The sequence below is a fragment of the Manihot esculenta genome, chromosome 8 (assembly GCF_001659605.2).
Source record: "Manihot esculenta cultivar AM560-2 chromosome 8, M.esculenta_v8, whole genome shotgun sequence".
NCBI classification, from domain to species: domain Eukaryota; kingdom Viridiplantae; phylum Streptophyta; class Magnoliopsida; order Malpighiales; family Euphorbiaceae; genus Manihot; species Manihot esculenta.
This window is the reverse complement of record NC_035168.2, coordinates 37481647-37496185: the sequence shown is the minus strand read 5'-3', so window position 1 is coordinate 37496185 and position 14539 is coordinate 37481647. Positions and strand designations below refer to the sequence as shown.

The 14539-nt window shown below is 29.3% G+C and overlaps 2 protein-coding genes across 2 annotated transcripts; both read right to left on the bottom strand.

Annotated features, from left to right (window-relative positions):
- Positions 1-133: 133 nt before the first annotated feature.
- Positions 134-5289, bottom strand: LOC110621389. Its single transcript, XM_021765669.2, has 10 exons — positions 5006-5289; positions 4724-4820; positions 4522-4626; positions 4293-4370; positions 3279-3334; positions 2750-2807; positions 1766-1891; positions 1543-1638; positions 923-994; positions 134-568 (listed from the first exon to the last, which is right to left on the bottom strand). Exons 1-10 carry the CDS (start codon positions 5110-5112, stop codon positions 506-508), a joined length of 858 nt encoding a protein of 285 aa, XP_021621361.1. The 5' UTR covers positions 5113-5289; the 3' UTR covers positions 134-505.
- Positions 5290-5717: 428 nt separating this feature from the next.
- On the bottom strand, positions 5718-7151 carry LOC110621299 (transcription factor MYB15). Its single transcript, XM_021765530.2, has 3 exons — positions 6818-7151; positions 6603-6732; positions 5718-6517 (listed from the first exon to the last, which is right to left on the bottom strand). The coding sequence occupies exons 1-3, from the start codon at positions 6948-6950 to the stop codon at positions 6142-6144; spliced, it is 639 nt and encodes a 212-aa protein (XP_021621222.1). The 5' UTR covers positions 6951-7151; the 3' UTR covers positions 5718-6141.
- Positions 7152-14539: the final 7388 nt, after the last annotated feature.

Here is a 14539-nt window from a genome sequence, read left to right as displayed (position 1 = left end):
CTAAATAATTAATTTTAAAATACCTAATAATAATTCACTCTTAAAAACCAAACTTTATAGATTAAAAATACATAGTGCTTGCTAAAATATGATTGACGGTTGATTTTAGCTAAATTTCAATACATAGTTCTCATATGGTAAACAAACGCTTAACAAATTCAATATTAACAAAAATATTTTCTTTTTACAAATTCATGGGGCTCATGCTCATGCATTCTAGCTAAAACCGATGAAAGGACTCGAAGAACACGTTTACAGGTAATAGATATACAGCACTGTCCACACTCATTAATCCCTTTGCTCTTGTGGAATTTATTTAAGCCACACCAGAATGAGTCAAAATAGAACAACTAACAAGAAAATTTTACCAAAATTTCTTTTCCTGCTAATTTTGTTTATCTTACACAAATTCCTCATTTGATAAGTGGCAGCAAAACAAACTTAGAACGAAACCATCTCCTCAAGTAAACCTCACCACATTGCTTTCAACCTCTTCGCCAATTCGTTATCGATAATATGATCCCAAAATACAGAGCATGACTGCTGATGAAACGGTGACTAACATTTCCTGCAGATGAAAAACATGTCATTAGAGATGACGAGGTACTCAACACTAGATGAAGTCACAGTCGTAGTTATGAACTAAACGGTGTTAAGACGCTAATTTGAACGAAACAAGTCTTCTGTTTGGACGTCCACAACATTTAGCATTGCGCCTAGAGACTGAAATGCAAGCCAACATATTGGCCTTTCAGCTTCATAAGCACAGATATATGATTGCCAGTCCCAGTTCACAAATAACTTTACGCAATTCCTATTTAATAATTAGTATTTACTTACATGTGATAGATTAAATGAAATCACTCTAAATCTTCCTAAGAACTTGGTCTGACTGTTTGCAATAACAAGATGAGGTCAGTACCTGATTGTCGTAAAGGAAAGCAGGTATATAACTGCCAAGAAACTCAATCAAATTCAAAATACCAGTGTATGCCTGCAAGATTTCAATCAAGGGGACATCAACAGTAAGGGAATATAAGAAAAACCAAGTAAAAAAAATACAGTGTGTTTAATGACATTATTTTGACAAGGAAAGTTAACTGATTTTTTCATAGGGCATCTTGCAAATTTCAGCAACAATTACAGAAGTCAGATCAATTAATTTAAACACTCCAAACTAAATTGAGCTCTCCCTGAAATAACTATGGTGCTTACTTGCCAATCTTGTTAATCTAAGTATGACTTCCAGAGAAAGTTAAAAATTAGACAAGCATGCATCAAGAAACTATGGTCATGCCTCTTTTTTTTTTTTTTTTTGCCCCACTGAAATTGCTCTAGACAGTTTGATGAAAGGGGGAATGTAGGCATTCCTGAGTATTTCTCAAGATTATAATAAATTCAAGTAGGTTTATCTATTTTAAAGAAAGGTAACAATAATAGTAATAGATAGCCCTTGCTTGAAGTCGCAGAACTACATTGCTTCTGGGCCAGCGTAAGTACAACCTTTGGTAGATAGACCAACAAGTTGGAAAGATATCATACCAGAGAGGCAAAGGCAATACAACCAAATACTAGTGCAAGAGAGCGAAGAAGCCGTTTTCCCATTCGTAGAGCCCGCCCATCATCTTCACCATCTTCCTGCAGGTAAGATCAATTCCAACATTTAAAAGATTGAAGATGCTGTTCAAGAACGTAGAAATTATAGGGGCTTCTGGAAATAATGTCCCATGAGATGGGAAAAGGTTGTAATCTAAGTTTCACTTACTGTATATGTTGGTGATACAGTTGGTTCAAAGGCTTTTAACTTTTCAAAAATTCTATATACAAATGCAAAAGCCATAAACTGCAAAGGTTTATAATCAGCATTGCGTTTGATAAGAATCCAAGCTATCTGCAGAAAGACAAGGTCAGGATGAGGATGCTTAGCCTTCAAAGAATATAACAAAAGCCTGATCACTGTAACAATTTAAAAAATATATTTTCAGTTAATGCATTACAGAAGCATGTACTAAATAAAAAAAAATCCCATCTGATCAAAATATCATGGACTGCGTTCCAACATCAACCAAGGTAAGATTCTCTACTAGTCACTTAACTAACTAGAACCTCAGTGGATAATATTTGTTGGCAACCCAACACCACTGTGTATGAACATTGTTGGACAAAAATTGACCTCCAACAAGATTGCACCACATGCCCAACAAGATCATGCTAAAATTTTTTAGTTGAATCCAAAACCACTAACCAATTAGCTTGGTAGACTTTAACAGAGAACTAAAGTCGCTTTTGACATCAACAGTCTTAAATTTTCTAACACTCAATAAACTTGTCATTTAACTTCAGCAGTGCCACTTGATTTCAATTATATCTTAAAAATCACTAAACTAATCAGTAGAGTGTTGGCAAATCACACCAACTGGCACACCACATCATTCCTGTGGTCTCTTGTGCCCCCTTATGCATGCAACCAATGTACAGGACAGAGAAGAGCTTCATCAAGAAAGAAAATATTTTTGGTCCTTTTTTTTTCTTTTCAAAACCACAATACATTTGTAAGGTTGCAGAAACCAGCAACATGATTCAATGTTCCAATTGTATTGCAGATGCAGAATGGGTTCAGAGCTGTATCTATTTGCCAAATAAGGTATAATCAATCAAATCAGATTGACCAATGGATTTTGAAGCCGATTCATGTCATAACCAATTGGGAAGCCTTCATCTTAGCATAAGCCATTAATCCACTACTTACAAAGGCACCAGCTATTGCCAAGTTGATGCGCATGTCTTGGACACTGGACTTGGCAAACCTGAACACATATTAGAAAATAAGGGGTAAGGCAAGTTCTACTATCACAAAAGTGAACACAGAATATAGCAAAAGACTGCTCGATCATATATAGGGAAGAAGTTTTTTTTCATTAATTTCCCTTAATAGCTAATAAAAATATAATACTTCAATATGTGGACGTCAAGTCATCCTAACAATTGCAACAAGTCATAATTACGACACAAATAAATGCATAAAATATCTTGAAGTTCATGCATAATAATGAATTAAGCATGTTCCATTCCCATACAAAGAAGTGGTTCTCATGCTTTTGCTTTAGCAGGCATAGAACCACCTTCCCATTCAACCATGGTGAGTTGCTCTAGTTAACTATGAACCTATGAGTGTCAATCTTGTCAATTTTACATTAAGAATCTACACATAATAACAAAAATAATAAACGAAAGGAACAGTTAGATGTGCAGAAGGTCTCTTTATAGAGATTGCAAACCTTGGTCCCCATGGTACGATTGGCTGTTTATCAGCATATTTTATGTCCTTTGAGACCTGCATTTTACAAGTAAATATAAGGATAATAACTATAGGACATAAGTAAATCCAGAAAACTAATTGCCTTTTCAGGATATCAACGTAAACATCTCTGAGGCTTCTACAATTTCTTTTAAGAATACAAATATTACAAGATATTGTTGACTGTTTTGTTGCTTAAAGTTTCCAATTTTTTTCTGCATCTTTTCATGATAGTTATATGATTACATCAACAATACAATTAAATCCTTGATGAAGATATAAATTTGGTGACTAGTAAACCAGATTTTTCGTTTTCATAAAAACTAAACAAAGACCAATTAAGCACAGTATTTTTTACAAACTCTTAAAAGAAAAAAGCATTGCTAATGCACATTAAGAAAGCTAGAGGAGCTGCAATAAGTTCACACAACCACCTAAGCACCAATTATGAACAACTACATACGTCAATTTGACTTTCATGCATTAACTCAAGAAGGCTTAATAGCAGAAAGAAAATAGGCCAGATACATACTTGCACTCTTATACTATTTGGGATTAACCCATTGAACACTTGAATTAAAATTAAACCTATTGAGCACCAAATTTATAGAAATCATAACAGTGGAACACAAATTAGCCATGTCATTGATGAATGGTTTAAAAAAAAGGTAAGACAAGATTTCACTTATTGCTGATTAAGCTCTAAATTTTCACAAAATAACAAAGTTACCCTGGCAATTTATGAAATTTAAGACGTAATCAACAAAATGTAGAGTATAATAGCAATAAATGTGACTATGTTTTATTATGTTTTACATTTTCTTTTACAAGTCATCACTGACATGACTAATTTATATCTAGTTCTTATGATTTTTGCAAGTACTAGCATTTGATAGTTTATGATTTTAGTAATTAGTTAAAGTTTCAATGATTAGTTCCAAATAATATAGGAGTGCAAGTGTGTACTTTGCCAAGAAAGTATTCAGAAACATACCTTAAATGAACCATATGCCATACCCTTCTTCCGATTTGTTAATTGTGACATCATCAGTTTATCATAAGCCTTTTCAAGCTGGAAATAAGACAGATAGACCACAAGATCCACAAAGTAAGGCAATATTCCTCATTTTGAATACTTTTGCACAAGCAGAAGGGGGAAACCAAAGAATTTTAAGGACACGATTTTCTTTACAGCAAGAAAGCATTAGAGATTAGTAACCTACCTGAGCAGCAGTTGCTTCATCACCTATCCTCTCAGCCTCCTTTCGCTTTTTTGTATAAGCTGTCTTCACCATGTCAAAACCCTCAATGGGGCTCACACCAAGGACCTAAAGTAATTCAAACAATAGAACAGCATATACCTAGTAAGTGAAGCATTGGCAACTTTTGTGTCATCAGTTCAAAAAAATAATCAAGCAATATTACCTCATAAGGATTTAGATCATTGTCTGGACTAGAACTTCCAGCTGCTGATGCAGCAGAACAAATCAACCGTTTATTCTCCGAAAATCTTCTAGAAAATCTGTAAAATTCATAATATGCTGCTTCATTACATCCTCCAAGTGCGAATAAACATAAGCTTCAAATAAAAAATTGAGCACTTATACAAGGAACAATAAATTTGGTAGGCCAAAACGTTAAAAGTATATGAGAATTCAGTAAAACATCTCTTTTTGCAGTTTGAAGTCCCCAACAACATCATTTTACCTGACAAATGGAGGAGCTAATATTGAAAGCGAGCGTTTGGCATTGAAATTCCTCTGTGCAATTTGGGGTTTAGGGCAATTAAAGACATTTGAGATCGCCAAAGCCATTGCTTTGACTGTTTGCGACTATGTCGATTTGAGTTTAGGGTTCTGGCAAGGGTTTTGATGCAAGGTAGTTTCTATCCGTTGGTTCAGTACGGAAATTCAAGTGCCGAGGGTATAAGCAATCCTCCGGCAGGTAAACGACCTGTCATTTTGACGGGTAAATCATCATTCTAAGTTTAGAGACGACATGTCGTTTGACGATTTTACCTTTTTGTTTGAATTCTTTATGCAATCAAATATCTATAATAGTATGAAAATTAAATTTATTTTTTTACATTTATTATTTCAAAAGAAATCTAATTATGTAAACAACAATAAACATTTTATTATCCAAAATTAAGAAAAGAAATTCATCAATTTTTAGATTATTAGATTAGCCCATACATTAAAGGATGAGAGTCCATTTCTTTTCAACTAGATTTTGATCATTAACTTTACTATCATATTAATGTGGAAGAATGTTCCTAAATTGCTTGAGAATGAAAACTTAAACTTGTTATGAAAGTTGATTAAAAAGAATCTTCTAACCTTAGATATTAAAAAAATTATAATATGTATTAAAATTAAAAATTTTAATCGAATTATGATCGATCACTATATTTCTGCTGTTTGAACTGTAATCGAGTTTACGTAAATAGATGAGACCGTAATCGATCAGAATTCAATATAGTAATTATAATGTTTTTCGTAATGAAAAAACATAAGTATAATATTTTTCGCAGTCACTAATCTGGAAAGTACCCAACTCTCAACGTCGGCAAACAAACTTGAAAAGCACATTGCAATATTGAAATCATGAAGCGATCTGAATCCGAATCCGCCGTCCATTTTAGCACCAGCAAGCTTTGACCAGCTTAACCAATGAATTTTCCCCTGATAATCCATTTGATTCCACAATTTGGCACTAATCTATTCTAATTTTGTGTAAGTTTTTCATGCATAAACAAAAAGGCTAAGTTTAGTTTTTTTTTTTTTTTTTTTTTTTAAATTACAATTTATATTTGATAAACTACTTAAAACAAATAAACCCAATTATAAATTCCCATGCACTTCTTTGGAGTTTCCCGCTTTCATGAAGAGATCATACCAAAACTGAGTATCATTTACAGTATTGAAACCGTTGGTGGCTTCCAAAGTCGCCAACGGTTCCTGGGATTGCTCTTGTGGGAAGACTTGTGCATGAAGAAGATGATGAATGCCTATATGGGTAGGAAAATTCTCAGGTTGATGTGATGATCTTGCATTGTTGATCACTGCCATTTTTGATGTTTTGGTGCAGTTACCAGCTGAGCTGCTTGGGCTTGGATTGGCTTGCTTCTCCTCGAGTCTCTTCTTTAGGTGGGAGTGCCAATAATTCTTTATCTCATTATCTGTTCTTCCTGGCAATTTTGCTGCAATTGCAGACCATCTGACGATCGAAAGAAAATTACCCAAAATTTTCTTGGTCTTGTTTAAGCAAGCAAGATAGAACTAAAGAAAATACATATATATACCTGTTCCCAAGAATCTGATGAAGACTAATGATGGCTTCTTCTTCTTCATTACTGAAGTTCCCTCGTTTAATATCTGGCCTTAAGTAATTTATCCACCTAAGCCTACAGCTCTTTCCACACCTTAATAAACCTATAAAAAAAAAAAACAAAAGAAGAGATTCAAGGCTTATAAGAATTTTCCAAAACTCAAAATCTGTGGATATATATGATTCTACCTGCTTGCTTGGGGAGAGCTCGCCAATTGCCATGGCCAAAACGTTGGATGTAAGAGACCAAGATTTGATCTTCTTCAGGCGTCCATGGTCCCTTCTTCAACCCCATATTTTCACAACAAGGAATTCTCACCATTTTTGTGCTTTGAAATCGAGGTGCCTCTCTGTTTTGCTTTCAAATTAAAGCTCAACTCTTTCTTCTAACTTTCTGAAAAAATGGTCCAAGAATTGCATGGTTTTCAAAAGCAAAACCTTTTATTATTTGCTACATCAATGATCCATCGTTGATCACAAAAGAAATGGGCCATGGGAACCTCTTCAACAGTACTAGTGATCCAGACAGATAAAGAGTTGATGAAAAAACAAAAAGAGAGAGAGAGGGACATAGGTCCCACTATGAGAATGGTTCTTGGTTGGTTCGCTTTGGATTGAAGAAAAAGTTTTTAAGTTAATAGTCAAAATTAGCATGCGCCATGATCAACTATTAATTAGTGGGCTTGGTGAATGGTGATGTCCACAGCCGCCATTCCACGCACGTTTTGTGTGCTGTTGGCCCATTTTAACCATGTGAACATACTTTTCTTTTCTTCCTTGAACTCCATGCACATTTTAAAATTGACGTTAATATAACCTCCTAAAATAATTTATATTAAAAATATTTTTTAATAAGTTAACTTACTTTTTATTATTTAATTTTAATATAAAAATAAAATTTCTTAATAAATTTTGATTATAAAATTTCTTAATACCTAACTGGTTAATTAACTATTCTAGCTTAATTGGGAGCTTTGGTTTGTTAAGTTCTAATTTTCGCCCAAACCTAATGGTTGATGGAATCATTTCAATAAGTAATTAATTTGGGGCTAGGTTGATGGAATACACTTAGATGTTGACTTATCGTCAAGATCAGAAGTAGGTTTTTCTAAATTTTCTTGGTAGATAGAACTTTTTCCGGGAAAGTGATCCTTAGAAAAAGACAAATAAAGGTTTTAGGGAAGAGACAAATTCAAGTGGGGGAAATCCAGGAGCCTTGCCGACATTAGATTTAGTTGGAAAAGCAAACCTAAGCATGCAATGAGTAAAACGCTTTTGTGCAATAAGTAAAACGGTTCAAAAACGCATAGTTGAAATTACTGTTAAAAAAATACTTTCTCAAATATATAAAAAATTAAAAATATTAAACGTATTTTAATTACAAAATATTAAAATAACAAAAATTTTCATAAAGAACACTTTTTTCACCAAGCGGACTCTAAATGCATCCATGGGCCTGAGAATACATTCGGATCTAATTAAGGATTTTGTGGTCAAAGTCTCTCTAGCTCAAATCAATTTCAAAATGGATATTTATTGGTACTTCTCTCTACTCCAAGCATAGACCTTCCCATCTTTAGATTCCAATGCCTTCCCATGATCTAGCTGAAGTTTTTCTTGTTTTTTAGAGATAGATGGTTGCTAGGCTATGGAGATGGAGTGTTCATATTGAACTTCTGATTATGTTTTTGAGTGACTTACTGGTTTTAGCTATATAAACTGAATTTTTTTTATATAAATTATTGATTTAGTGGATCTATTTATACTTTCAGTCTTTTAAAACTTTTAATGGTGTATTTTATTTTTAATAAAAAAATAAACTTTTTTCATTTAAATATTAATTAAACATGTGTTATTAGATATCTAATCAGTATGTAAATTATTTCTTACCCGTAACTAAGACTATAAATATCCTTATATAAAAAAAATATCTTTATAATTCAACATTTCTATTTGATTATAACCTTTTACTATCAAAAAGGTTTAAATCTATTATTTTAAGGTTGTTAGAGAAAAATGCTCTAAAATTTCATTTTTTCTTTTTTGCCGGCTTCCCCTGTTTCATTCGGATAGAGAAAATTTCTCATCCTTCCCTTTCAGAGGGTGGGTTTCTCTCCCCACCTAAAAGTGATATTTTGAATTTTTTCTTCTTTACTTTATATTTTCTTTTATTTATTTATTTTTTGACTGGCATATGTATAAATATTGAGAGTTTTTTCTTTATTGCGCCTTCTTGTTATTTAAATTTCTAGGCCGAGTTTTATTTGTTTGTAGGTAAAAATTGTTAATCAATTTCGACGCTTCAATTTATTATGTGTATAGTGAAATTTGGTCATGGAGAGCTCATAGAATTTTCTCAAAAACTTCAAGTGGGTGACGAAGTGAATAATCTTCCGCTATCTTTGTTTATTTTTAAAATAAAAATAAAATAATAAATATCTAAAAATTTAGCAACCCCATAATAATCTAGGGTGAATAAGATCAACATAGACTAAGCATGTCATCGTCAATTCAGTAGAATTTGGATCCAATGTAATATTAAATTATTGACACTATAAATAGAGGTAAAGCTTCGCTGTAATTTAATTTTAAGTCAATGGAGAAAATGAAGAGTCATGTCTTTAATAGACATTTTTATATATAAAAGGAATTAAAACAAACATTTTCCAATGTGATGTTAACCTTCTTTCTTTCTGTTTATTTTTTCTTATTCTTTCAATTTTTTTTTTTTAAATTTTATAAGATAATATCTGTGAAAATTTTATTAAATTTAAATTTTATTAAGATAATATTTAAATTCCACAAAATATAATAAGTATGGTATACAATTTAAATAGGATTGATAACATAATAATAATAATAAGGTTCATTGAGATTACAATACGCATGCACAAAATTTAGAGAGGTTTCATGAATTATTCTATCCGATATAACTGAGCAAGCCTCTTCAAAATACGCGAAATCTCGTTAAGGTCATTGATGTTCAGAGATTTAGAGAATAGATTTTACCGTGTGTGTAAACTTAGATGGAGAGGAAAAACTCATCTCCTTTTATTGCTTTCCATTTTGTCTGTTAGTGATACTTAACGGTTTTTCTATTGCAGTGTCATCTGTCCCTGTCATTTAGGTCCATATGTATGGATGCGTCAGAGTCTCTCTTCACATCAGGCGGCCATTTAATTTTTCTCGGCGCACGTGCTGACAGGGCTGCAAAGTGACTGGACTTACTGTCCTCCCCCATGTCACATCACCGGACTGGGCTTTTTCTTGCTGGACCTAAACTTGTGGGCGACTTGGCCTGTCTTGTGTGTCTGGGTTAAGGTCGAAGAGGCTGGTTCGGTCGACCAAAGAAAGTTCCATGGGCTCTGGGTTGGCACTGTGCTCTTGGGTCCGGCCTTGTTTAGGAGTGGTGAGATTCGGCGGTCATCAGTCATGATTGTGCATATAGTAGAACTGATAGATATGTCATGTGTGATGAAAAAGTTATGGACGAAATGGTTTAACATCTATTAGTCGATTGTTTACAATTAATAAACTGTTGAACATATATGACGCAATACATTACCATCAATTTGATAAAAAGTCAATCAGAACGTCCTATAATTAAAAATAAATACTTCTAAACTAATCATATTAGAGCAGGTAATTTTAATTTTATTTTACGTTGTTTTAAAAGAAAAAAAAAATTAAAAAACCTTATTTGAATTATTAGATGAGAATAAGCGAGTTCTCCTAAAAAATTCAAATGGATCAAATCAATATAATAATGTTCAGAAATTTACAATCTCTAGGCTCTTTAATCATCTGTTTGGAATAAAATTTTTTATAAAAATTTAATTTAATTATTTTTTTTATAAAATTTTTGTTTAAAATAAAAAAATTTAAAATTTTTTAACTTCAAAATTTTTCATCAAAATAAAATCATGAATGACCAAGAATACGATGGAAATAAGAGAATCCTATCTCCTACTTGTCAAAATTAATTAATTATTTTAATTAAATTAACTTTTTTACTTTAAAATTTAAATTCTTCCATTTAAATTTTTATGAAGAGATTAATCAATTCATTAAATTTTGGTGAATAAATAGTGTAAAAAATTAAAGTTATAAAATTTAAATTTCAAATGAATTTACTAGTTTTTCTTTGACAGAATAATTATAGAGTAATATAAGAAAGTTTTATATGTAATTAAAAAAAGATAATTATTTTTAAACTTTTTCAGAAATTAATAGTAATTTAATACAAAAATGAAAAAAAAAAAAACACATCCAGAGGATTCTTTAAAAATAAAAAAATATTACTTGCGTTTATTTTATTTGTGAAAATGACTTATTAACTAAGTTATTATATAATTGCATCTGAAAAATTATAATATTAAGTTTTAGTCAATTACGGAGACAAAATTTTCTTGTTTAATTTTTGACGAAAAAGACGGAAACGGTTGAACACCGGAACTAAAGATGTATTTTCCGTCCATAAGAACAATAAATAAAAAAATTCTTCTAGAAAATGAAATAATTTTCATTCAAATTTGAAATAAATAATTAATAATAATATATTATTTTATACTTACATACTTAATTTAATAATAAGTGCATTTAAATAAATTTGAAAGATCAGATTCTATTTAAAAATAACATATTAAATATATTTAATATGAATATAAAATTATTTATACCTTATTGAATATATTTTTAAATTTGTAGTTATAAAACATAATTTTAAAAATAAAATAAACGCTATCTTATAAATAGCTTTCACATTTTTAATTCTTTTATGCGCAAGCATGCAAATATTAAAAATTGCTTCAATTTTATTTATTCCATTCAGTAAATACGAATTAAGGGTAAATTAGATATAAATAGAAAAAAAATATAGTTTAAGTACTGATGATCGCTGGGTTTCTCCATCCTCTTAGAGGTCGGACCAATAGTAACAGCCCACAAGCAGGAGACTCCTAAGCCCATGAATAAGTCAGACCCAATCCGTTCGTCCTCCTGATCAGACTTCTATTTAAGTCACTCAGTCAAACCGGTCCGGCCCCTCTCAGCCTTGAAGCCAGCCTTTCTCCAGGTTCCGGCCCTTTTTCCTCAAACTCGGTCACAAGAAGAAAAGACTGCGGATCCAGTCATTTCGCAGCCCTGTCCACGCACGCGCCGAAAGAAATTAAATGTTCGCCTGACACAGGAATGATTTTGGGGTTATCTGTACGTACAGGCCTGCACCATGGGGTAGGTGGTCCTATAGCGGAGAGGCCATCTCGCGCGAGGGGAGGGAAGAGGATAAAAGGGAGGAAGCACTCTCTAGGGCTAAGTTTTTTCTAAATTCACAAAACCTTGTAAAATCCTATTTTCTGAATCTCAAATCATCAACTACTATTTTAAGCATTGTACAAATTCAAGAGTACAGGAGTAATAAATAATTATTTTAACTCAAAAATATCTCGATATATTTATGAAAATATTAAATTTTATATAAATTTAGAATAAAAATAATATGTTTAATTATTTTATACACTCCAAATTAATTTATTGAATGAGTTAAATTTAAATTAAATTTAATATGATATTAGAGTCTCTCCACCAATATTAAGTCTTCATAAATATGTCACATGCTCCAATAATATATTTTTATAAAAATTCTTTCTCTTAAATTAATTTTTAAATGAATTAAATATGATTTAAATTTAATAAAAAAATAAAGTAAAATTTATCTTAATATTAAGCATAATTCAAATTATATATAAAATTTAAAAGTTTTGTCATACCTATTTTTATTAATTTATCACTATTCAATTATAATTCTATTCTATTTTATTTTACTTTAATATATATATATCTATCATTAATAATTTAATTTTTTTAAAATAAAAATTCAAATTAACGCTTAATATTTAATTCAAACCATATATTATTAATAATAGTTTATTGTTTTAATATAAATTAATATTTTTATTTTACATTAAAAATAATATAATTAAAAAGTTAATAAAAAAATTTAAAGTAAATAAAAATTATAAAACTAAGAGATTTAGTCTAATGGTAAGTGTATTTGAGTAAATCATAGGATTTTAGATTTTACACTCCAATTTTCAATTTCCATTTTTAAAAAAATATTATATATATATATATATATATATATATATATATATATATATAAATAAGTTTAGAGAAATTTATTAATTGGTTTATTGATTATATATAATATATATATATATATATATAAATAAGTTTAGAGAAATTTATTAATTGGTTTATTGATTTTAAAAATTATATAAAAGAGTTGTTATGTTTTAAAAAATTATTTAATTAATTATTTTATTAATTTTAACTTAATTTACTATTTAATTTATATAATTTGAAAAAAATTATATTAATTAATTAATTTTATGAAAATTATATTAATTATAATCCCTTTATTCTTAACACATTTTATACAATTTTTTTACAATATTAACGGTTTATTAATTAAGAGACTAATTAATAAATTTTTTAAAATTTTAAAAATATTTTAATGTGACTTTTAAAATTAAGTAATTAATTAATGAATTGGACTAAATAATATATATATATATATATGGATGGTTATGGGAGGGAAGGCAGCTTGGGAATATGCCTGCGTTGAAGGTTGAATCGGTCATGTTCATGGAACATTGTTCAACGGCGCATGCTATTGATTGAGGAACTTAGCATTGACATTAATGATATAATTTAATTTAATATTGTGAATAAAAATTTTAAAAAAATCACTAATAGATGAAATTAAAATTTTTTTTTGAATCGAAAATTAAAAAAATAAAATCTAAAATTTCTCAGATTTATTTAAATATATTTACCACTGGACAAATCTGTGAGTGTACTAAAAATAATTTTTTAACAAATCATGCTTTAAAATTTTATTGTTATAAAATCTATTTAAGTGTTTAATAATTTTTTATTGAAAAAATTATTTTTTAGTTCTTGAGATATAGTATAATCAATGTATTTGTCCTTTTATTTTTAGAACTCAACACTTTTATCATTGAGTTTTAGTTCCGTTAAAATTCAAGTTCCCTTCATCCAAAATTTTTGTTAAATCAATGATTTTCACTTGATTAAAAGAAAGAGAATAAATATAATTCTAAAAATATCCTTATTAATAATAAAATGAAAAAATTACTATTTAGTTTTTATATTATGAAAAAACTCGCTAGTTGGTCTTTTAATTTTGAAAAATATATTAAAATATCTTTGATATTTTAAAAAGTCTACTAATTAGTTTTTCTATTAATTTTATCACTAAATATTTTACTATTTAATTCTTATAGTTTAGAAAAAATTTGATCTCTCAAATTATTAAAAAGTTTATTAATAGTCTCTCCATACCAGAGATATTTTAGATTTTTTTATAATACTTAACGACTAAAATTAACAGAAAAATTAACTAGTAGACTTTTTAAAATATCAGAAATATTTTAATGAATTTTTTAAATGGCGAGCATTGATCCACAACAAACGACATCAAAATTCATTGGCGAGCAATGATCCACAGCAAACCACATCACAACAACAATTTCTGTTGAGTTTTAACTTTTTATTTTTAATAATTTAAATTTTATATATTTTAATTTTTATTATCTTTATTGAATTTAAATTTTAAATCTATTGAAATTTTTATTTATTTATAAAGATTGAGTTTAAAATTTTCTTTCTTGAATTTTGATAAAATTAAATTTCATAAACTAAAGTGTTGAATTTAAAAAATAGAGAAATAAATCTGTTAATTATGTAATACCTTAGAGACATAAATATATATATTTTTTAAACTTTTAAGAGAATAACTTATAAATTTATAATAATTAAATTTTAAATATTAAAGTATTGAATTCTAAAAAAAATAATTCAGTAATTTTTCTTTTCAGCATTGGGATC